Source organism: Hyalella azteca, unplaced genomic scaffold (genome assembly GCF_000764305.2).
Source record: "Hyalella azteca isolate HAZT.00-mixed unplaced genomic scaffold, Hazt_2.0.2 contig15981, whole genome shotgun sequence".
NCBI classification, from domain to species: domain Eukaryota; kingdom Metazoa; phylum Arthropoda; class Malacostraca; order Amphipoda; family Hyalellidae; genus Hyalella; species Hyalella azteca.
Window position 1 is genome coordinate 30,135 of NW_025945809.1, and position 26,295 is coordinate 56,429.

At 37.4% G+C, this 26,295-nt stretch overlaps 2 protein-coding genes across 3 annotated transcripts; one reads left to right on the forward strand and one right to left on the reverse strand.

Moving 5' to 3' along the window:
- The first annotated feature begins 856 nt into the window (after positions 1-856).
- On the forward strand, positions 857-8,650 carry LOC108667584 (60S ribosomal protein L22). 2 transcript variants are annotated; one of them, XM_018154625.2, is made up of 4 exons: positions 857-996; positions 5,365-5,475; positions 7,988-8,112; positions 8,481-8,650. In XM_018154625.2, the coding sequence occupies exons 2-4, from the start codon at positions 5,365-5,367 to the stop codon at positions 8,629-8,631; spliced, it is 387 nt and encodes a 128-aa protein (XP_018010114.1). In that variant the 5' UTR covers positions 857-996; the 3' UTR covers positions 8,632-8,650. The 2 variants fall into 2 exon arrangements, with proteins under 2 accessions (XP_018010114.1, XP_018010115.1); XM_018154626.2 differs by lacking the exon at positions 857-996 and adding an exon at positions 1,116-1,235.
- Positions 8,651-8,850: 200 nt separating this feature from the next.
- LOC108667583 (terminal nucleotidyltransferase 4B) lies at positions 8,851-19,780 on the reverse strand. The gene is made up of 8 exons (XM_018154624.2): positions 19,639-19,780; positions 14,619-15,384; positions 13,951-14,121; positions 12,573-12,693; positions 11,618-11,854; positions 10,528-10,683; positions 10,130-10,276; positions 8,851-9,716 (listed from the first exon to the last, which is right to left on the reverse strand). Exons 1-8 carry the CDS (start codon positions 19,685-19,687, stop codon positions 9,036-9,038), a joined length of 2,328 nt encoding a protein of 775 aa, XP_018010113.1. The 5' UTR covers positions 19,688-19,780; the 3' UTR covers positions 8,851-9,035.
- Positions 19,781-26,295: the final 6,515 nt, after the last annotated feature.

Below are 26,295 nucleotides of genomic sequence, written 5' to 3' on the forward strand. Positions count from 1 at the left end.
CGGCAGCGAGACCAGCCGCAAGTACGGTCGGAATTTTGTCCGAGACGTGCGCCTCACTGATTTTGAACAGAAGTGTCGTTGGTAGTCGGAGAGCGGGAACAAATTTACAACTCACTGTCACTGCTCCAATGCTGGGTACTCTCAAGACTGAATCGACACTTTTGCGGACTCGCCTGCGAACTCGCCTGCGGACTCAGCTCAACCGAAGGACTCATAACTCCTACAATACTAAACGGATTTGCTTGAATTTTGGAATATAAGTAGTTATTATTGATACGCTGCGGCAGGAATTATTATAGATTTTTATATAAATTAGTTTACTATAATAATTCCTGCCGCAGCGTATCAATAATAACTACTTATATTCCAAAATTCAAGCAAATCCGTTTAGTATTGTAGGAGTTATGAGTCCTTCGGTTGAGCTGAGTCCGCAGGCGAGTTCGCAGGCGAGTCCGCAAAAGTGTCGATTCAGTACTCTCAAGTCATAACTGTAACCACTGGGCTCCCAGCTCTATTGAACTCTAAAAATTTTCGTTCCGAGTCTTTTCACAGGCATTTCTAGCTAATTCTTAATTTCTAAAGAAAATTCCGTTACGGTCATTAAACCCTACTCCAAGTCCATATGCAACTTTTTGCATATTTTTAGGATAAAAACGCATTAATTTTGATTCCCGTGGTAGACCTTCACTTCACTCAATGCAGTAGTGAACGCGTTGCATAAGTTGCAGAATTTGTACATAAAATTCAGTTTTTGCATGATATAAATTCAAATTCTGCATAAATAATTGAATTCTCGGAAAAATGAAAAAATCTACGTTCATGAAAATGATTGCTCTTTCATTGACACTTTTTTTTACCTCTGAATGGCAATTCTCATTGTCCTGCCTGATGTCTTCAGGTCTAAACGTGGTTTCTGGTCTCTCCGCAATCCGCACAAACCACATTGAAGTGTAAATACCTAACAGCTGAAGAATCTGAATCTGCGCTCCATATACAGTAAGGAATTATATTTTTTACACTTAACCATGTGTTACTTGAGCCATATAGCAGAGCTTTGCTTGCCATTTACAAAATGTTATTTTTTACAGATTATTTCTCGGATAACTACTAATACGGTAATACCTAACAAGAATAGGTAGCCTAAATTATTATGAGGCTTATTTTGCTCAGTCCGTAAAATTAACTGTTAATGGCTTAATGCCCAACAGCCCAAGTCTATCTGCCATCAATGCCATGTAAGTTGATACTTTTGGAAAACATGCTAGAGTAGAATGAATATCAAGAAGCTGAAAATTAAATGTGATGCTATCAATCATGCTTGTGCACTGTGCAGGATTGACTTGTTGTGCGGTTCAGCGCCAGCGGTTGTGCGCTTGTGCCTACTTTACTTTAAACTTGTATGAAAAATTTCACTACAATATTTTTATTGTGCAATCATATTATGAAGTTACAGTTTCTAAGACTTGGGTATTACTTTAGATTAAGTGCATCCAAAAAATGGGTGTTTTTTTAATTAGGCCTATATGTTTTTTGGGGTGTAGATTAAGAAGCTGAAATCTGTTTTTGGCGGTCAGCATCGGAAATTTTTAATGGAACCTGTTCCTAACTGGACCTAACCTGTGAGGTTGTTGTTAATCGGCTAGGTTTTTTCTATGTTTGGAGTCCGTACTCCGTCCGGCAACCAGAAAAACCTAGCCAATAGGTTTTTTCTATGTTTGGACTTTGGAGTCCGTCTGGCGGCCGGAAAAACCTAGCCAATTAACAAGAACCTTGCAGGTTTGGTCCAGTTAGTTAGCCTGTTAGGAACAGGTTCCATTAAAAATTTCCAATGCCAATCGGCAAAAATGGATTTCAGATTCTTAATCTACATCCCAAAAAACATATAATTAAAAAAACACCTTTTTTTGGATGCACTTAATTTAAAGTATTACCAAGACTTGTCTGAAGTGGCAAGGTATATAGTACTAACTATTTTTAATTTGCCAGCGATATTGATGACTGGTCCAGTACACTTAAAGTTGCCATAGCCAGATGAGGTCATTACAGTTTTTGCATGAATAGCACTAACATGAGTAGGGGTACAGTAGAGATAGCCTCAAATTCACATGGAAGGGTAATCGCAGTATATTCCGACACTTTAAGGACGTAGCAAAAAATGAGTGGCTATAAAAAATACACCGTATGCGCAACTCAAGTTCTGTTTGCTTTACATCACTCTCAAGACACCGCACTACGCGCCAGCAACAATGAAATGTCACAAAATGTTGCCATATTTATTTAAACGCCTTTAGAATGCAAACCTACCAAATCCATATATTCTGACATTGTGTGTGACTAAATTAGGCATTTTGTGAGACTTACTCCGGGCGCGCTTCGAACTCTAAAATTCGTAATGCCAACACTCTTGTGTTCGAATTCTGATTGCTGTGTGAGCTGTATTGGAATATGACACAGCTTGGAATTAGAACACTATTGAATATTGAACACTACTTAATTAGGAGCTATTAAGCTTTTAATGAAGAAGATTTTAAATTTTGCATACAGCTTCTTGCAAGCTGTGTGTGTCTAATTCCAAGCTGTGTTGGAATTAGTTTTTATGTGTCTAAAACCATCTCTTAACTTCATCTATTAATTTTTTTACCACTTGAAATCAGCAAATACAAGTCTCTTTAAAGGATTCCTTATATATTTACAGACATATTTAAAAGTCTCAAACCATAATATTCTTTCTACACAAACAGTTTATCACTATTTGGTAGAGCAAGGTCAACTATCAACTTTGACACATATTTCGATGTTCTGACTGGGTGATGCACACTGTCTCTCTTTGGATCTCAACATTTTCCTGCCAGATGGCCCAGACCTAGTGTTTTGGCAATAGTATGGCGTGCAAAAGTATGACGTCACTATTTCCAGCATCCACGAATACATGGAACTAAGAAAAAGCTTAATATAAAGGAAAAAAGTCAAAGTGTTGGAATTACCCACGATGTCCGAATATACCAAGTTTATCCAAGTTTGGAACCAACCTTTCAACTTGCATCATTGTTTATCAAATTAATTTAAATGTTTTTATATATCAGTCTTATTCAAAAGTAAATGTAGCCCTAAGGAATAAATCTTTCTCCTAGCTACCATAATTAAGGAGACCTTAGCTAAGATTAAAATTTGTGGTTAGTAGAAGCAGAAGCTGTCCTTTTCACTATGTAAATTTTGGAAGGGCTATTCATTTCAACCCTGATTCACCTTGATACTACTTAATCAGAAAATTTACACTTCAGTAATGAGCAGTTCTGCATAAAAGAATTAGCCTGTTATAAACAAAGTGTCAAGCAGGGACTTTTTAGTGCATTTTCTCATTTATAGAAAAAAGGCACTATTGTGCTCACCATGTCCTTCCATCAATCTGTCTGTCTGTCCATCCGTGACTTCACATTTTCATTGACAAGAAAATGCGCTCTCTGTCACTCACTGCGGTGAGTACTACTGAGTTATTATTTTTTAGACTCTTCCTCTAGTTCATTTTTGAGTCCAATATCAATGACTCAAGAGTTAGAAAAAATTGGAGACCAATGAAGTTTCATGGATACCACTCATACCAGCATTATTGTATATGAGACATTAGCTTAAATTTTGAGTAAATGAGGAAATTTAAAGTGAACTGATTTAAAAAAAATCAAGTTTGACACTGTGGTTACTAAGTAGAATAGTGTGGCATACTATTCAGCAATTCTCTGAATGCAGCATAAAGATTTTTTTTAGCCTAAAAAAATACAATTTACCACTTCATCTATAACTCAGAGGTAAATATTATGGCCTAAAGACAGAGCACATTGCACTGCAAATAAGAGACTGCTGAAATGCTGGTGTAGAGTCCACTGCCAGACACTACAAATATTGAAAGAAAGAAACCACATCCACAAAACTAAGCCATAAACTTGCAAGAAAGCCACTGGCCAACAAGCCAGTGGCTTGTCAGCCATATATAGCACCATCAGGGTTGTAGATGTTGGGGCAGTTCACCGAAATTATTGCATTTGAAGACACCTTGCAGTAACTGGAAACAATTTTTAATTTAAATTTCCAATAATTGAACAAATTGCTTGGCCACAGTCTAAGCATTCAAATTTTTGAAGTTTGACTGCCTCTGGTTGTCTAGAATGCAACTTCAGCCACCATCTGAAGCAAAATCCTATCCAAAAATATGTCTACCAGATCTGCACCAGGCACAATCAAGGTTTGGGCCACAGTCATGGGAAAACCTCTATTGACCGTATATTCAATGTAGTTACAGAGCAACATCTCATGCTCTACCAGCAGTAGAGTTTGTTTGCTGGTACACAGTCATCCTTGACTATCATCAAGAGATGATCTGAGTGTGTCTTGCATGTAACATTGAATTTACTGGCAATGGCTGATGTGATGTGGGATTTTTCTTATCTCTGCAGGCTGCAAGAACTCAGTCCATGTCCTCCTGCCTTAACAATCTTAGCTTTGCTCCTTTCCTTGAAGTCATCTTGATTGGTACAAAATGATTACACATGGTAACAAACGTACTTGAACAAATGCATTTACCATTATTACATAACACATAATATAATACCTAACAGCATGGGTTTCATATTTTTGAGTACATTAATGCTCCTGAAATATGCATTCAGTATTATTCTACGAGATTTAACTGATAAGTTTGTCTTAGTAAGCTATTTAGTAAGAATATGACTTGTGTCTTGCCTATTCAAAATTTTCAATGAACATTGGGCACAACTTTTGAAGTAATTTTACAATGTCTTGAAAGTCTAATTTCTAAATGTGAAAATTTACATGGATGATTAATACTTCTTACATGATTTCAGGCCCAACTTAGAGTCTTAGACACAATTATTGCATTGTAAGTAAACAAAAATTTATCCTCAAGTCCTGCCTTTTAAAGCAAATATTCAATACAAACTTTCCCATTTCTCCCAAAATCTTATGCACATAAGTCATCAGGTATATTTAGAATAGATTACTTACTAAATTTTAATATCATTAAAACCAGGAGGACAGGCAAAACAGGCCCTGGGTTTCTATGGTTAACATTTTACCAACAATAAAGCATCACCCACACATGGTGCAGAGAGGACAAGGATTAAATTAGTTTTTATTGAAGAATTTTTGTTAAGTTGTTTTGGAATCTTTAAACTATTTACAGATTCATTGTTGAAAATGCTTCATACTATGTTTAGGTAATATAAAAAAAATTTCTAGTTTTTTTCCTTGAAAACAAATTTTTTGTATTGGTTCCATTCTAAGAAATATTTCCTTTTCACTATCGCATGTCAACTTCATCAATGATACCTACCAAACTTCTTATCGTTTCAGATGCCTCCTCCAAAGACAAAAGTGGTTGTTCCCACCAAAGGTCCCTTGCACTCCTACATAATTGATTGCTCAGCTCCAGCAAAGGATGGCATTCTCAACTCGGTTGACTTTGTGAGTTCTCTAATAATCTACACAACAGTAATATTATTCATTTTTGTAGATTTTAAGATATGCATATGGTGTTAGAAAAAAATGTCTAATTTCACTTCAACTTGGAAAGCAGCTGAAAGCCATGGCTTATGGCTTTTGCAAATATAAATACATTGAATATTAGGAAATATTCTCCAAAAATTATAAGTAGAAGCTATTGAAAGATTGGCATTTTACTGCTTATGAATGAAATCTTGCAGTTTCAAAGAGGCTAATTTTTTATACATTCAAAATCTTGTGGCCAGCATAGTGGCAAAGAACGTTTTTTCTTGCCCTTAGAACTGCAAGTTCATTTTTAAGTCCTATAAGTAGACCAGTAAGCATCTTAGATACCAGCATTATCATACATAAGAAATAGATAAAAATATTGAGTTGATGAGGAAATGAAAAGATTCTACAAAATTTCTGGTTTGAAACCAAGTCCACTATGATGCATAGTGAAAAAGCAGAGTTTTATAGGATGCTGAGTAATTGCCCCAAATATGCCTTTTACAATTGAGGCTGGCAGATGTCTATTATACTTCTGCATAGATGGCAATTCTCGTTCTATATAGCTGATGCACAATGTTTGGCACAGACTAACATGCATTATGATTTATACAATGGCTGATGTGCAATGAATGGCACAGACACTCAAGGGTCCCAGGGGCCAGGGGGTGACGCACAAGCAACTCTTGTGAGAGTTCTCCAGTACTTACTCTTCCAATCTGGCTGTATCCATCCATGTTAATAACAGCTACTTGTGTTGGCAATTTTCATCAATCATCTGTTAAAGGAATTTTTTCATCTTTTTAAATAATAATGTAATAATTTGAATGTTCAATAATGATGCATGATTTTCCATGGTTTGTATGTTAGCAGCATTCAAATGCCTCAATGGATACGATTCACCTTGCAGTTACATACAAAATGATCTCTGAACTTTATGGTAAGATTTTGAAGGCATCAATGCAATTTTTTAGTTACTTTGAACCAAATGTAAATATACTTCTGACCTGTATATACTGTATTACTTGCTAACAGCAAATCAGGTTCAGTGATAACTCAATCCTCTTTGATGACAAAATCTGAATCATATTTTTGGGTCATTTTAGCATTACTTTTCAAAACTAACTCCTTTTTACCCAAATCTTTATTTATGAAGATCCTAAGCTCATGACATTAGCTCCAAGGATGAATTTATGGAATAATAACTTTTTCTTCAAATATCATCAGAGCATCCGAGCTCATGCAAATCTTTGAAAACAGTCAACATGTAGCAAATGCTACATGGTAAAGCCATTTTTACCTGGTAAAATCAGAAACATGAGCTAGGAGTTTATCTTCAGGTATGACTTCTTGCTAAGGAACTAAATACTTCCGTTAGCCTCAGATAATTTTGATTCCTGGCCACACTTAGTAGGTATACATTTTGGATAAAAATTAATAATTTGATAATTATAATTTTAATAATATAATTAATAATTGCCTTACCTGAAGTAAACCATAATAAATTTAGAAAGTCTTTATTACTTGAAAATATTCCCTCAACTCCAGTCTTTAGACATCTATGCAATGCAACTATTTGCTGCGCTGCATTAAAAACTTATCATCTTTGATGAATTTGATAAGTAATTTCAAGCAAACTGCTTTGAACGACAGTAGGGGCTGTAAAAGTGGTGGCAAGTTCAGTGCATTGGCACAACAGTTGCAAATTTGGTGTCAAATTAAGTCTCCAAGATTATTTTTAATTTAATAGAAATTAGTGGAATAAACCAATAGTGGGACATGAGAATCAAGTGCGTTATGCAGGTTTATGTTACTTTGAGATTATATATAATCAGATAAATATTCTCAACTTATCAGAGTACTACAAAGTGTGGAATTGCTTCTAGAATATTAATTAGCTCCATATATAAAAGAAATGGCAACTCAATTACAAAATGACTAATGTGTTTCCAATTTGGCTTCAGAGTTGTTAAAACCCTTCAATAGCATTAAAATGCTTTGTACGGTATCTGATATCCAAGAATAAATGAGTTAATTGTAGTTTTTAATTAAGATCAAGTTCTTGAGAATGGGGTTAAATCTTTTGAGTGAGTGGAGAGTTGTTCATAATCTAACATTTTCAGTAAACCTCCTAAAAATTTTGCAGGATATTTTGTGTATACTAGTTTTTTTTTATACAGACCAGGTAACCATATTTTGAGATCTAGTTGATCACTGTAATAAAATCTATGTAATTCGGCAAGTAAATTGACAAGCAACTCGATATATATGCATAATGCACGCTCTGCAGCTAAACCTATAACTGGATGTATTTGTTTGCTGGTTTCGTAGTGAATGTTTTCAGAAATGTTGGTTACATTTTTCCATGTGCTTTCAGGCCTCCAGCGTTTTTTTATATATTTATTAATCAAAAATCGGTGCATTGATACATTCACAATTATGTTTGTAGTTAACTCACTGTTATAACCAATTTTACCATTCACAGAAACGGTACTTGGATCAGAACTTCAAAGTCAATGGCAAGAGACACAACCTGGAGAACATCACATTAGGATTAAATGAAGAAGCCCACACAATTTCTGTTGAGTCAACCATACCAATCACAAAAAAGTGAGATTAAAATCTATAATTAAATGAAGAAAAAGTTGATGTCTTGTTGCTCCCTTGATGTTCACTTTGATAAAAAGATTTTGGCATTAGTTCAAAAAATTTCATTCATGACCTTATTCTCAGCCATCTGGTATATGGTTATATTCTATAATTACTTGATAATGCTCTCGGTTCTTAAGCAGAATGTCTTGGTTTCATTGTGTCAATTACGTTAAGTGTAGATTAATGATGCATACATATACCTATATGCCTAACAAATCAATTACATATGTATTTTATTAACTTAAGTTTCAACCAATTCAACTTGAAAGCAAAATTGAGTGAATGTAGTTAAAATCTAGATAAATAACCGAGGACATTGTTTTCAGGTACGTTAAATACCTGACACAAAAATATCTGTGTAAACACCACATGCGGGACTGGGTTCGAGTCCTCTCGACTGGCCACAACAGTAGCACCTACGTCCTCAAGTACTACAAGATACTTAACGATGACGACGACGGAGACGAGAGCGATTAAACCGTACTGTTGTATTTGGTCTTTGACTATTCATTTTCCCTTTGAATCGTATGAACTTCGGTGAAGTTTTATCGGCTAGGAATAGGGGTGCGGTGCAATTAGTGCGTGAAGTAGATTTCAAAGAATCAACAAAATTCTCGTAAGAAATTGGTCATTATGTGATAAATCCAGTTACTGTATGACAATAGGCAAGAAAAACGGTTGAATTAGAATTCGTCGTGGATAGAGTCCTCTTTATTTCAAACTCATACTGACATAGGTTCAAAGTTTGTAGTTTTTACATTTAAGAGTAAAACATTCGCGTCTCGCTAACATCATGGGTCCAGCACCAATGGAGGTTCTATTCTACATATGGACGACACACGGCGTCGTATGTATTATTATGCACCTATTTATTTACCGTATTAATTCTTCTTTTTGCTCTGTTTTCTTCTGTTGACGCGGTCATGACTTGATAAAGAATTATGCTGCGATTGAGGTTGGACTTTGTATCGTCTAACGCTTGACTGAACAGTCCTCCCTTGAGCGGCTCTGGATTTGTCCCCATCGGCAACAATGGAGCAACTTGAATCCTCACAATTTACCGAAACTGAAATTTCCGCTGACGTCGCAGTTGAGTCTTTATCACTCGATTCCTTTTCGGATACAACTACAACATCACTGTCACCATCATCTACTATTTCTATTACTTCCTCGGTGCTGGCAACAACTTTAATGGGGGAAGAACTAGATACTAAATCCACAAAATTTTCACTCCCAGTTTTGCTGGATTCGTCGCTACGCTTCAGAGACGATTCCCGCGATCTTGTTCGATGTGAACGTTTCTTGCTGGAGGAATTAATTGGAGGTCGATTATTGACCTTCAGTGTACAGTCGAGGGGGTGTGTTGATTGGTCTCTAGGTTTGAGGTCATCAAGAGGGTGAGACTCCTTACTTTCTTCAGAGCCCTTGGCATCTTCAGGCTGATAATAAATCTCCCTGATCCACTGGCGGTACTGGATCACTTGGTCCGTTATCCTCACGACCCGTCCCAGGATGGAGTTGCGGTTCGGGTCGTTCATGAGAGTATTGAGCGGGTTCACGGCCTGCAAGAAAGATCAAGTTGTTGAGTCTCTAAAATTAGAGCTAGAGCTAACAGCCATAAGTTAATGGTACCCTCTTTCTACCACCATTCATAAAAATTGGGGAAAATCTGTCAAACATCACGAGTATGATTCTAGTTTCGATTTGCGATATTTTATTAGCAGCACACTAAACTGAAATTACTAGCCATTTAATTTCGTGTCAACTATTTCCCAAAGTTTCGGAATACAATTTCAACGTTTATTATTAAGTTATTTTAAATAACACAAACAACTAATTAAGACATGTTTTTACCCTTCACTGCCGAGCGGATAATAATATTTTACGACCTACTTTCCTGATTCCTCTAAGCCAAAAGTATAAAAATTATCTCTGAGTTAAGTGACGCCGGTTGATATGTGTAATATAAACTTACTTGAGCTAGGACGATGTAGGCATACTCGAAGGCCTGCTTGACCTGCATGATGCCGTAGGACGAGCGTCCGATGTCGTTGCCGCGGATTAACGGATCTTCTATGCATAATAAACTAGGGCGCTGACCGTCTGAAAGCTCACGTTGAACCTGTCCACAAGGATTAAATGAAACACGTTAGAATATCCGAACATTAATATTTATTATCGTGTGCATGCTTGCAAAACTTTCAGGTTACGAAATGCAGAAGGATAAATTGTTGCCACTGTAATTCGAGATCACAACATTTCTATTGAACTGGGATGCAGAAACGCAGTCATTAGGTTTGTCATCACATTTAGCCATCATCGGTACTTCCACCTATCATCACGTGAATTAATAGCATCTCGATAACATCGTACCTGGTCTTTGGAGATGTATGCCCCGCCGCCCTTCACTCTGATGCCAGTCTTAAAGTAATTAAAATGACGACCATAAAGCTCAAAAAATTCCAGCAGCAAAACCCCGAGGTTGAGCTCAGTCGACGAACAGGCGTAGGTTTCTCGGCGAGGATGCAGCTGTAAACGTTCGAGGTCTTAACTCTTACAGCTCCAGTGGAAACAGCAACAAAAATGTGAGGCTAGTTTGTTGCGATTGCTTATAATTACTCAAACTGTATTTCTAAACATTGTTATTAAATTAAAAATGAACACATTAAACACAACATTCACTATATCAATTACGTTTAGCGCTGCTAGTTATAATCGAATATATTGCAGCTTTAACAGCGAGCATAAGTTATTTAGAGTAAGCTTTCATCATGAATCTCGAAGTATCTGTAATTTTTTCAACCAATATCGAAATTGCACCCAATTTCTGACGTTAAATATTTCGAACTACAGTTTCAATTGAACATGACGGCCAATTTAGTTTCATAACGTGAACAAAACGAAAAGTTCAACTAATAATATGCATTTAAAAATTACTTTTTAAAGACAACACTTCCAAAGAATCCAGTGTCTCCGATGTTACACATGTACCATGAATTTCTAATCTTATTATCAAATATACATAGAAAATAATTTTTAAATTTTATTTTAAAATTTTAAAATAAATTTAAATTTTTCAAAATTATTTATTCTGTCAATTGATTCATGCATTGTCTTCGACTTTACGCAAGTGTGCAAAATTTCAGTTCGATTGGACAGGTTCAGATCAGAGTAAAATATCGATTATAAGATATGTAGCAGACAATTATTTTTTCAATTTTTTAATATTAAAAATATTATTTTCTAAATCTTCAAAAATATTAATTCTTTCAATTGATTTATGCATTGTCTCCAACTTTACACTAGTGTGCAAAATTTTAGATCGATTGGAGAGGTAGAAGTGTGTCAAATATCGATTATAAGATTTGTAGTGTAGTAGATATAAACAAACAACAAGAAGTGAAGGTAAAAAGAAGCGTTGTAAAAAAGAAGGTTACTTTTGACCGAATTCAATGCAATTTACCTGAAGGAAACTGACAACCATAAGAATAAGGCAGTAAGAGGAAATGCCCCCCGTGAAGACTTCGTTGAGGTCGCGCTGCAGCAGGAATTGCTTGAGCACCATGACCAGTTTGCAGAGCTCGGGGTGCAGCTTCTTGTACTGCTTGATGAGACGCGCCGAGTTTACGCCGCTGCTCATGTTGAACGAAATGTCGACCTTCACGTCTGTTGTGACGTCCGTCAGCTTCACGATAGGGACCTGAAAGTATAAAAATAAGTAAATATCTTAAATATGCTATATCACAATGAACTGTGTTCAGGAGTGACTAAGGTTTTTATACATTTATTGTTATTCTGTATTCCAGCAAACAATCGCTAGATCTACTGACAACAAAACGCAAGCCTGTGGGTGTGACACTTCTCAAATATTCTTGCGTCGTAAACTTCTCAAAGTCGTGAACATAAAGCCAAACAATGGCTGCCAACTGGAACAAACTCCGTCTATTGTCAAGCGTGGTGGTGAAAGAAAAAATTATTACCAGTAGCAACAAGTTCCCATTAAGGTATATTCTAACCTTATTCAGACTTATTCTTGTCTCGTTTAAAACCGTCCAGTGAAGTTTGTAAATGGTTTAATATGCGAGTACATAGCTTAAGGGAAGAGAGTACAAAGCAAATGAAATTTCCGACAGTCGGGTGTAAAAATATAAAATGAAAATCAGATCAAAATCGTAATTTTTAGAATTACCTAACGAGGCATGTCAATTTACTGCAAAAAGATATCTTCAGAAGGGGCATCATAACTGACAACTTACCTACTACGCTTCGGGTATTACATGTATTATGTAATACTCAATTATGTACATTACAGGTATAATATGTCAAGTATTAGCTTTGGGGCTCACGGCATACGTGTTAACCTCACTTTGGACAACAATAGAAGCATAAATGAGCTCTCATTAGCAGTAGATACTCACAGACGCACGGTCGAGCACTTTGAGGTATTCGGGATGAGCAATTTTACGATCCAACAACGCTTTCTCGAGTGTCCGCAGAGGTAGGTGGTCCCACTTGCCCAGCACAACCAAATCAATGTCACTGCAAAAAACAAATGAAGTAGAAAACATAGCCATGCAGAGCAAATGATTGTTTGCAAAGATATTTTGGAGGTTAGGATCATAACTGGGCTCTCATCTTCCAAGAAGTAGGCAAATTTTTTCTTGTACTAGGTGCAAATGTATAATTCTTTAGATTTAAAAGATAATAATTGATGGCAAGGGAATGGAACGTGAATTAGTAATGTAAATCGTAAGGAATATTACAGCACTTAATGTCAATTCTATAGCTATTATTGTCACATGATTAAATATAGTCAACACTATCACTAATAAAACCTTAAATTACAGGTCAGGCCAGGAAGAATAATGTGCTTTGATTGCATATTAAATAATGCAAATACATTACGCTAAAGATGGTTTTATTTACACTTTAACTGTACTATATTGTTGGCGGTGGTGGTTTAGGCTACTTTGCAGCACACCCTCTTGTTCCTCTTATATGTTGTCCCCTTTTTCCCTCTTATGTGTGTTACTGTGTGTTTATATTGAAGTGTTTAACTATTTTATAAATTCAACTAAAATAATTCTCATTCTTTTCAGGTCAGGTTTAGATCAGTAATTGATTACATAAATTTATGCCAAAAACTATTCTAAAGTGTGGTGCTGTATAAATTGCTGTCCCACGCTCCCTAGTCCCTAACCTCTCAAGTGATTTGCTGGAAAGATCTCCCTAGTCCCTAACCTCTTGAGTGATTTGCTCTAAAGCACCCTATAAACCCCCTACCTGGCTTGTATTGGAAGCCGTTATTGGTGCGCATCTTACTCATTGGTCTGTGTGCATTTTTACTTGGCATCATCTTTAGTTCAGCTTCAGTTTATCAGTCTTACACATTTTCCTTATTCTGTCATTTTCCTGTCACTTTCACTGTATGAGATCCCAATAGTTATTAGAACCAGTATTTGCGTTTCATTTTCCTTTTCAACCTCTAGTCATCATATTAGTTTCACTAATTCTTGGTTACCAACAAGTTAGTCAAAGTAGGCGACGAGTTCGTCTCACCCACGTTGAGACACCGGTAACAATATGTTGCTGTTACCTTCATTTCACAAACACTATTACTACCAAAACTACATAAAAATTCACCATTAACGGGACAACAAGCGAGTATAAAACAGATGATTGATGGAAATGTCACCAAAGTTAGTTTTAAAATGATAAGAACACATACATTCTTTGTATAATAATGATAAATTAAATTTTAATTAATTGATCATTTAAGATAGGTACCAATTTTACCTGGTGGGAAGGTAGAGTCCAGTCCTGAAGCTGCCAAAGATCTGCATGTTCGCATGTGGCCAGAGCTCCGTGACGACGTCCTGTATTCTCTGCACGACGCACACTCTCATCTGATGCTCCTCCTTTGTGGGGGACAGCCATGTCGCCAGATCGCAGATTTCTTGGTGCAACCTAAACATTTAATTTCAGTTTTGGCATCAACTAAATATCCTTAGGCACAGAATCTTTCACCAGTTCACTCAAATAACAACACTGAGTTTTTAATATTGCAATTACACAATCAACTTCATGATTAATGTAAAAAAAACTTATGAATAGTACTTGGGTGAAATAATAGGAAATTAGGAATTTTTGTTTTTAATAGCAACCATAGACCAGTCAAATTTTAAATTAATTTTTCACAATTTGTCAACAAAATATTTACCCTAAAAGTAGATAAAACTTGCTAGATTGTATATTACATATATAGTAAAATCATATATATATAGCTTCAATTATTCTTGGATGTACTTCTAACCATGAATAGTAAAAAAATATATAAAACAAGTATGGTACTTCTAAACAAGTGAATATGATATGATTAATATAATCAACAATTCCATATGATTCAGTGCATGTCAGTTAGGATATGGAAGAGATTAGGGAAGCTAAGCCATGTTAAAACTTACCCAACAACACCAAGATCATATTTTTTATTGGGGTTGATCCATGGACAACCTCCAAACTTGCCAATTAGTGGCCTAGCATTATGCTGCAGATCAAAGGTAGACGCCCTATTATCTCTCTTGCGCTTAAATCTCGATGTTAGACTGAATGGACTTGCATTATTGCTATTGTTACCATTAGAGGTTGACGTCACTCCATTAGTGACACTTTGGTCACCGCCGTTTGAAAATTGATGACTGTCTTGAGGCTTAACTGAACAGGATGAACTGGCCTTGGAATCGGTCCCACATATACGGTCTGAATTATTCTTGAAGTCCTTCTTAGAGGAATGGTCTGGAGTTATCTTGGAATCTTTATTGGAGATTTGGTCTGAAGTTTTCTTATTATCATTTCTGAATGAATAGTCCTGGGAGGTCTTGGAATAATTCCTAGATGGATGGTCCCAGTTAGAGCCAAGAGGAATGTACTCAGGAGCAGGCTGGGATATATTATTATCTGTAGCAGAACAAGTAATTTTACTTGAGCTTATGCTGGAAGAACTACTGTTATTCTTGACAGAGGGCATTTCTGAAGCCTCAGAGACTGAACAATCCGGCTCAAAAGGGTCCTTAGCAATATATTGATCTTCACTTCCAGAGCTGCTCAGGTCTGAAATGGGACTACTTGATGTGCTGCAATTGATGCCAATAGTTGAAGTGATGTTGCTGTCTTGTACATCAGATGTACATATGCCCTGATGATTAATCCACACTCTGGACCACAGGTCACCTGAAATAGAAAAATTTATTTAGCTATATTAAAAAAAAACAATGCAATGGCATTGGTGACTTTCTAGATTTAATACACAATGCCCTGGCGATCTTTACCTTCATCAATCGTACCTCAACATTCTTCAACAAAGATCATACAACAAGGAAGAACAGGGCTCCTCTTCTGAATCCAAACAGTCCCTCTCAGTGTCAATGTGTGTAGATACAAATCTAAAGCAATGGGAATGTAGCTTTTTGTGCTCACCTCACACCATCTCCATGCAGTAGTTTTATCATCCCCACTCCAGTCTCTAGGTATGTTATTGTAAATTACCAAGTGCCTGACTAGTGAAGGCAATAATAGACAAATGTAAATTTATCAATATTTTATTTTATTTATGAAAAATTTATTTAGCTATATTAAAAAAAAACAATGCAATGGCATTGGTGACTTTCTAGATTTAATACACAATGCCCTGGCGATCTTTACCTTCATCAATCGTACCTCAACATTCTTCAACAAAGATCATACAACAAGGAAGAACAGGGCTCCTCTTCTGAATCCAAACAGTCCCTCTCAGTGTCAATGTGTGTAGATACAAATCTAAAGCAATGGGAATGTAGCTTTTTGTGCTCACCTCACACCATCTCCATGCAGTAGTTTTATCATCCCCACTCCAGTCTCTAGGTATGTTATTGTAAATTACCAAGTGCCTGACTAGTGAAGGCAATAATAGACAAATGTAAATTTATCAATATTGAAATAATTATTATGAATTTCATTCTATCCAATGCTTATGCCATTGTTGTGTGGGTATTCTTGTAGGCAGTTTATGTTAGTATGTGAGAAAAAATGTTGAAAGTAGCTATAGTCTAGATTCTAGAAGCAATTAGTTGGAATAAACATCACAAATTATCCAACTAAATAAATTAAATCACCAATTAGTGGTAAAAATGGGACAATTTTTAGCTCTGTTGGAATTTAGCTCTGTCGGATACCACAACAAGATGATACGTTACAGCAATCCCTTGATTAACATGGTTAATAAATCCCCGAGTTTTACCGTGTTAAGCAAAACCGCGCTAATCAAATTTAAGAATATATGGGAATAATTATAATGAATCCTCATAAATAGCAAAGTTACATAATAATTTTTTTTTCCACTAAAATTCATCATATTTTTTTTCAATAATAGGGGAAATAAATAAAAGAAATGCGAATGAATTAACATATATTTTTTACTGAAAAATGAATCCAATTTCAATTGCACAGTACGACGTAGAAGCAATTTTGCCTTTCTCTTGATACTCGGACAATTTTTTTCAAAATTGTGCGTATTGTTGACTCGGGGAAACCCTAGGTCTTCACCGATCTTCGTTTTTGTTTCACCATTATAAAAATGCTTAATTATTTTGAGCTTAGTCTCCAAAGTGATATTTTTACGTTTAAGCGTTCCCTTTTTGTCCATAATTATGACGGTAATTTATCAAGGAAAATTATGTAGCTTGATAAAAGTGAGCAGTAGATATGACAGCAATCTTGACCAGTTGAAGGCTAACGAGTAACTAGAGCACCGGCATGGCGCACTTACCGGCAAACATTGCCAAACTCGACCATTTAAGTTATGAACGAGACAAGGCGCGGTTAAACTGACTCTGTAGTCAGCACAAGTGCCTACGGAACGGGACCTTATTTAAAGAATTATTGGCTGAAATTCATAAAGTAACAACATTTGGCGAATTTTTCCAAAAGTCATAGCAAAAGTAACAACATAAGATGTAATAAGCAAAAAGTAACACTTTTGTTACGAACGTAACACCTCTGGCTAGAGGCGGGAAAATGATGCGTTGTGAAAAAAAAGTCGCGCTAATCATAACTGGCACTGTATAGATTAAGGGTAGGTTGCAATTTTTTTTTCCGCGTTAATCAAAACCGCGGTATTTAAAACTGTGCTAATCAAGGGATTGCTGTATGTGGCTTTTGGCACGTCTTGTGTGTCAAAAAACTTGTTACCCTCTTTTAACAAATGAAATTGGCCACAATAATAGGAATAATAGATTATTGTGGAAATGCTAATGTTTTTCTGAATTTAAGGTGTAAAAGCTTCAAAGTAATTACTTTATTAGAAACAATATCACATGCATAATGTGTGCATATATCTACAAAACAAACTATAAAAGAGGGAAATTTAAAATTGAGAGAACTAAGCACTGCAATGGAGGAGAGTTAAGCTCTAAATGGGAGAGCACAGGCAGAGTTAAAGTGAACTCAACAGTACTGGGCCAGCCGTGCAACATAAATGAAATTAATTGAATAATTAAGTACACAAATTGCTTTATGAATTAACCTTAAAGCCAGCACTGAATGCTAAAGAAAAACAAGGTAGTTACTCAAAGAATCATTCAGTGAATATGGAATCCTGCTAATAATTACAGAAAATGCAAGTAAATTACCATGTGAACAAATTATACAATACCTATGAAACACTCACTACCCAATATGGCCCAGTGTAAGTGGTCAGGACTGTAAGATATGCATTAAACTGCAACACAGCCAGGTATTATTGCAGATTAACTACATCCAAAAAAAAGGGTGTTTTTTTTAATTATATGTTTTTTGGGGTGTAGATTACGAATCTGAAATCCATTTTTGGCGGTCGGCATCGGAAAACCGATTTTTTTCGCGACTTACTAACATTGGGGTTACGTAACTTACGTTACCCACTCACCTTTATTTACTAACATGGGGGTTACGTAACTTACGTTACCCACTCACCTTTATATAAAGGGTCGGATTGTTCATCGAAATTTTACAAAAAGCTCTTAGGTTGGGTTAAGTCAGCCAAGTTCCTTTTTTTAGATAGCATTTTGATCTAAAAGGAACCTGGGCGAACCAACCCAACCTGCGAGTTGGCGTTAGGTTGTGATCTCTCGATGTGGCAATGTATCTCCAGATTTATGGACAAAGAAGACGAAAATGTTACCCGTTGCAGTGCAACGGGTAACATTTTTGTCTTCTTTACCCGTTGCAGTGCAACGGGTAAGTTTCATTCAAGATGTCGTGCGCTACGTGTGGATTTTTGGGTCGGAAAAAAATCGGTTTTCCGATGCCGACCGCCAAAAATGGATTTCAGATTCGTAATCTACACCCCAAAAAACATATAATTAAAAAAAAAAAACGCCCTTTTTTTTGGATGTAGTTAATCTGCAATAATACCCACAGCCAAGTGTTGCAGGCTTTGTTCATTAGGCTTTGCTTCATTGTTTCAGTTTTCTAGTTTTTATGTTGAGAAATTGCAAAATGCAGAGTAGTGTTAGTTGGTTTAGTGGGCTTACTCAAGTCTAGCACTCTCATTGTGCTGACCTGATTTCTGAGGAAATTTTTCACCTCTTAGAATTTCAAGCAGTATAGCCTACATTTCATAAATATTGCTGAAAATATAAATATGTGATATGTGCATATCTATTGACTTAAGTTGATACAGGATGCAAGCTGAATGCGTGTAAATGTAAAAATTATAAATCAGATGTTCATCATAGATTCATAGACCATAGTTCATAGCCTAGCTGAATTGTGTTATTGTGATACCTAGTGAAAACTGAAATCTGTATGAAGTCAGAAGTGATGACATAAAGTGACAATTTGGCAACAGTACAGTTGAAGGCCAAAATAAGCAAAGCTGCCAAAGCAGGCAGACGGCAGTTAAACAAAGTACTGGCCAGTGAGTGGCCACTGGGAGTGCCATAAGCCATTCATGTTCAAGAAACAATTTTGATGTCTGATGTCATATCTCATATGGCTTAAGCCTTGAGGATTAAGCTAGTTTGCAGTGGACCTGTACATAAATATTGAGGAGCAGTTCGAAATCTCAGACTCAAAATACCATGTTCTTTTTTATTAACTATAGAATTGCATCACGTCAGGAAGTGGCTTATGGCAACATGATAAACATCGGCTGATCTGTCCACTTCACCAGTCAGCACATACCTAAATTATTCTAGGCTTTACTATCCCACTTTTCTGATATTTCGGATATGATTGAGTAAATACTCACTATCCACCAGACTGGATCGATCTTAACTACATGAACCATAATATCTAAATTCTAAAATTACCTGGCAACAGCACGGTAGCGACTAGTAGCGAGTCGACGTTGAAATCATAAAACCAGGCTAAAGTCACTAAGTTTGAAACAACACGTGAACAGCTTCATTTACTATATTACAAATTATGAAGCGGAAACGTATATATCGTAGTTAACACATTACACACCTGCAGGTCCGTGCTGTTCAGGCAGGATCCAACCGATACTTGGATCCATGCGATATGCTTCTTAAGACAATGTGCAAGTGTAACGCAGCTGCAAGAAAAGTAGAGCATAACACTTGCAGCCTGCAGTGGACACAAAGTTACAATTGTCACTTCTAGAAGAAAAACGCCTATATGTCAGTGTTGCCATCTGGCGGTTAAATCCACGATTTCTGTCGAGATAAAAAATTTTCGTATGGCCAACTGGGAGGATATGTATGTGTCAACGCAAATTGTGTGTAAGAATCTGAAAAATGACTCTAGACACTATTTATTCACGTTTTCGCATTAACAAGAACCAATTTTGTAATAATTTTGTATACAACACCATACTTTTACATATTAATCGTTGTAAATGAAAAATATTAGCTTTCTTGTTAAAAAATCCACTCTTACTATTGTTATATTTTCAAGTTTCTAGAATCAAGATGAATATTCAAAGCTAACTTAGGATAATCAGAAATGTCCATCAATTTCAGACCTTTCTTCGAGCAGTTTTCTACTAACGGTCAATTTCTTCAGTGCCGACACTTCTAGAATAGAATAGAATAGAAATGTCGGCACTGAAGAAATAGGCCCATGGCCTGTTGCCGATTCTTGAATTTTTCGTGACTTGATTCACAAGGGATCCGGCCTTTGGAACCCGATCTTTTCATAACTGACGATTGATTGAGATAGCTGCTGGACTTATTGCCTGGTCCGTAATTTGCTAGGCATTTTAAGACTGAACATATGCTTCTGCATAGCTTCATCTAGTCTGTTCTTGTAAGCGTTCATACTCGGAGCGTCAACGATACTATCAGGGAGGCTGTTCCACATGTCGGTGACTCGAAGCGAGAAGAAATGTTGTCGCATGGATTTTATTCTATTTTATTCTAACGGTTATCTTTCGACTAAGCAACCTTCTCGCACAGTTGCACCTACCAATATTAATGTAGGTGCAACCCCCGATCTCTGCCGCGTCTTCGTCGTGGGGGTACCCTGGCCTGCGCGTCGGCCGGATGCCCGGCTTGCTCGCGGACCAGGCCAAACGGCAGAGGCCCCCCCGCCCGGATCGCTACCGGACGGAGGCTCCTTTCTTCATTTTTTTCGAGCAAGGGTCGGGGAACCTCGGCCTCCCCTTCCCCCTACCCACTTCTTTCGCCGCCTATCTTCCCTGAGGCACATTATGCCCTTCTCTCCTCTCACATTTTCTTCCTTTTCGTCCTTCTCCTCCTGACCCAGGGTATCCATCCCAACCCTGGCCCGGGTCGCCATCCCAACCCTGACCCCGCCGACGACCCCGGCTCAGTCTGCTCCCTCCTGGTTACAAAGCGATGTTACTCGTTCTGATGCTCCACGTGTAACGCCTGGTGCCACAAGCGGTGCTCCGGCCTTCGCTCCATCCACCTATACTCCGCAGACATCCCCTAGCTCCGCCTGCCCGGAGTGCGGGGATCCCCTCCAATCTGTTCAGCACCTCTTCGTCTGCCCCGCCTTCCCCACGTCTCTCAGCGTCTCCTCACTGTGGGACAACCCCGTGGAGGCAGCGGCTTTCCTGGCCACCCTCCCTGCCTTCGCCCACCTCCCTCCTCCGGCCCCCCGCCCGCCACCAGAGCCTCCCCTCCGGCGAGCGTGACGGTCGCAACCAACAACAACCAATCCTAATTTGTTGGCAATTCCAACGCTAGCGCATGCCGTAGTTATACGCTCGTAACTCGGTTGATTGAAATTGGTTTCGACAAAATTGGAAGAACAAAGTTCTACTTAAACCGCAATAGTTAGAAATTTAATAATTTTTCACTTGGAATAAGCACGTCTAAGAACAGATCGATATTGACCGAGTGCAATTTGAATGCACTCATGCGAACCACGACTAAATGACCATGGTTTTGCAAAATTTACCAAAACTGTAATAGTTATATCTCAGTAATTATTATTTTAGTCAGTGGTCTGCTTTAATGTACAGCAACTCCCTTCAACTTTCAATTGTTGTTCCAAGTAATTGTATACCATAACACTGTCCATAAGCTTGAATTACATGATGTTAAAGAATTCATCTATTTAAAAAAAAGTCTTCTCATCTTCACTGTCAGATGGAGATATTTCATGCTATGCTTGTTATGGTGGTAGCCTATGAGAGATTTTTATCATCTTTAAACTTATGACCAGTACGTACATCTAACGTCAGAGATACACTGTTTTACGGATAACTTGAAGATAAAGATCATATTCCAGGTCGGTCGAACGTATTTCGTGTGAAGGCAAAGGTACATCGAATAGTATTAAGTTATACTGAGTAAACCTGGCATGTAATATAACACATAGACTCACTTAGTCGGTAACAATTTTCTAAGTTAGTGAGCGTTATTCTTTTTAAGTTACCCAAGTAGGGTAACGTGGGGCAGCGCGCCCCCCACTTTTTTTAAACTAAATTTTTGATGAAGTTTTAATTGATACGAGGTGGTTCTTTGTTTTAAACAGTTATTCGCAAAGAACTTAATAACGCAAACATTTAGCAAAACGTAAATCCGTACACTTCATCCCAGTGAAACTGTCGACCGGCGGTAGAGAACACGGACCAATATCTGCCATACTTAGCGAGAAACCCGCTATGGGCCCGTGACCCGCAGTGGGCTCGCTGCCCCATGTTACCCTAATAACTACTCGTTTTCAGTATTCTGTATATTCAGTAAGTTCGGCTGTCACCGGAGCTTGGTCTCGCTATTACTTCAGTATAGTATTGGATCTTCGGCATTGAAGAATAGGCCTGGATAAGCCTGTCGGCGCAGACCACACACATATTCAGCCACATATTTGTGGCTAACAAACCCCCGGCCTCAAGGATATTGCTTTTGAGGCAAGGGGCGGCTTTAGGTGGCCGGTGCATTACCAGCGGGCGGCCGGAGCTAACATGCTCTGGCCGACGGTCCGGGGAGGAGAGAAGGGGCACTCCGAGCGAGAAATTTATGAGCTTGCGGTTCCCTCATAAATTACTGGGCAGGCTGCGCTTCAAGCAGTGAGACAAATGGTCAGGTCTTGATTAAATCTACGGAAAATTCACTGACCGGTTGTTAAAAACTAATATAACTACCACTTGAAGAATGATTAAGAAATGCTTGGTATAGCGATCAATGAAGAATAAAGAGTTAAACCAACTAATTCGCGAAAATGTTAGAAAAGTCGCGCGTTTTACGATCCTCATGGTTTAAAATTTTCGTTAGCGATAACAGTGGTAATACAAAGTTTACATAATTTATCTTAATATCCACAAATTTAAAATAATTAGCCAGGATAGCATTCAAAATTTCAGACTTGTATCTTATATATGAGGGGAGTTATCAGTCGAATTCATTGTTAAGAATCTCCATAGACGACCACCTCGGCTAAGCGCCTTGATGCAAGTTCTTAAATGGATTGAAAATCGGAAAAGAATAAAAATTTCGTAATAATAGTAGAATTTTATTTAGGTTAGATGTGACGAAATTGCACAAGCTGAAAGATTGATGTTTGAATGCTAACAATTTCCTAATTTTCGTTCGGTTCGGGATACAGCTTATCCTGATAGTTAATGTAGATTACCTGGCCTCTCAGCCTCAAAGTGATGCAGCACATATTACTGCTATCACGAATCTTGGATGATTTCTCGTACTTGTTTATGATCCAGGCGCGTCATTTTATTTGAGTTAACGCTAATAAATTATCCTTGCTTTCGTGAAGCGCAATGATTTCACTTGATACATAGTACTGATACCGTGCAGTAAGTTTATGTCTTATTATTGTAGATTCATGCCGATGTTGCATCCAAAATTTTCACTCAGAACTTTTAACCTTCTTCGTAAGTAGTAATTAAATCGTGCATTGATCGTTAACCTTCCATGTAGCTCCCCAAGTTTAATTGTTGAGGCGAATAGAAAAAGTAATTAAGACTCTCTTTGCTCTACTTCTTTTATTCACATTGCTACCAAGTAGATTATTCGTACATTCACATATCGCATTCACAAGTTCATCCACATTTGTTATGAGAAGTTTACATTTTTTTACATTAGGCCACTTTTATATTCATGTCCCAAAACTCATAGTCTGAAGTTTCGATTGAAATTCCCCTTCCATCAACGCAAGGGATTACTAAAACTAGGAGGCTTCTGTAAAATAATATTTAAAGTTAAGTACCCTTCAGGATTCAGACATATCACAACGAGAGAAGGGGGAGACTGTGCAAGATCCCTCCCCTGCGTAACAGATCCGCAGTCAGATTTCAATCCCTGCGGGAAGGAGCGCTTTCCGTGGCAGGGCCAAGGCTGTTCAACGCCCTACCAAGGGATCTAAGAGAGGGGGAGTACACTCTGGAGACCCTCAAGAGACAACTAGACGTGTTCCTGAGCACAATCCCAGATCGAACTCCCCTGCAACACTACAGTACCAGTGGCGAGAAGCAAGCAACAGCATCGTGCATCAGGTGGCCCAAATGAGGGCGGATGAACGATAATCAGAGGCGGCGATCCATCGTGGCCTGGGACTGCTATGTCCCAAACAAATACTAAGGATACTAAGGACTAAGGATACCCATCCAAAAATGTACCCATCGTATAATTACAACACCCAGATTATGACGATTGCTGTCATAAAGATTTTTTCTATCATTTTTTAAACTAAATACTGTGTTTTCATTTCAAGTCAGCGACGGGTCGGTATATGCGATAGGTTAGAATTAGATTGACAAGTTGGAGTTAAAGTCGTATATATATTCGATTTGTTGTTCCTATAGTGATACGAGGAAATAAAAGAGTTCAGAGTTTTCACACTGCCAATGAAGTTGAAGACAAATAGCTACTTTACGGATACAGGCCTAGATGTGATGTATTTCAATTAAAAGATTATTCAGTTGGACGACGATAGTTTATACATATACGGACAAGTTGACCGCAGTGTAGATTTAATTACTGACATCATGTGTGTAACTGGGAGAGGTGAGCAACTTGTCTGGAACGAAATTTCCCTCGTTCAAACCGGTAGATTCGGGATGCTAAAACTTCGAAGTAGTAACTAATTTTTACTGAGCAAACCTGACATATGAAGTAGCTAATACAGTTATTATGTGTAAGCACACACTAATTAAGCAAACGTGGCATGTAATGTAGCATGCACATTCCACACAGACTCGCCGAATCAGAAAAACTATTCAAAAGCGAGAGGAACGTCAATCTTCTTTAGTCACCGAAAGAAGAATTGCTCTTCTGCAGTAATCAGGGAAGAATACTTTAGTTTGTTCAGTTCCTCATTTGCAAAAATTCTTGTGAATAGTAGAAAGTTACGAGTGCTCTTGCGTTCACACGAAATGCGATTGCTAACTAGAAATATATTAAAGATATGCGTATGTAGTGAATATTTTTAATGTTATATATGCTTGCTAGCATATAGTTAAATAACGAGAATAAAATGTTGGTATTGGCAACCATCATAATACCTGCAGTGTATATTTTTAACGAAATGTGTTCAGCGGTGTTCTCGTGTGTTCACCGCGATGGCTTCAATCACCTCGAAATGACTGAAGATGACACAAGAAGAGTACAAAGATGTGCCACAATTACATATTAAAATGTAGTTTTGAAAGTAAAAGCTTTAGGCATTCTTTCGACTCCACATGCTCGAACAGTACTCGAACGTATCTCTGGAACATTCAATTCAATGACCAATATCGTGTCTCTAGAACAATCAGTTTAGCAGTTCAGTGTCACTGCGAGTCTCAATATCGTATCGTGCCCGGATAACTTCACCACGGCGTCTGAATTCGCCACGCAAAAACGAGCACATCACTAAGCCGAGCACATCATCTTCATCACCACATCATCGAACAGGTCACGTGAGCTATGCCAAATAAATAAAACTCATTAATTAATTTTATGTTCATTTCTCCCAACCAAATTCGTCCTGCCGATCCCTGTGCTTCTGTCTGTCCTCAGCGAATAATTCAAGTTAGCTATCTAGGCCATTCAATTTCCTGATTGGAGTTATTAACTTAATGTGGAGTGGTAAAGTAAACCCCATACATTGCTCCGTTTAAATCTATATTCATATGTTTATCATGATAAGTGAAACTCCTGCTACACACTTTATCGACAAAAATTCCACTTACAAACTTGAGTGTTGTACGCAAGTTAAGGCAATGAATGTTTCTGAAAACATACATGATATTATCGAACAATGTACCCATGGGTGGAAGCTGTAGTCCTCTTGCCAATTTTCTTTAGTTACCCGTAAAGAATTCGCTAATTTTCTATAACTTCTACAAATATTTAAACAAATTCACATCTGTATGCGCATGGAAAGTTATAATAATCGCTTGTTGGGCGAGCGTTTGTTTGGGAAAACTTAAATGCATCTTATAATTAGATAAATATCAATAATTAAAGCAACTCGAAAGTCGAATTTTACGTATAAGAACTCCTTTCTTCTTCTATATGTTTCAACAGGTAAATTCGTGCAAGAGACATCACGTATATAAGCATGTATACGTATAAGCCTAGTAGCTCTGACTCCAAATAAAAACGCATTGAATAGAAAAAGTTTGAAATTCCTATTTCGAGTTGTGCTACAGTACTACTTCATAAATATTCTATTGAATTAATTTTTACTACTTCA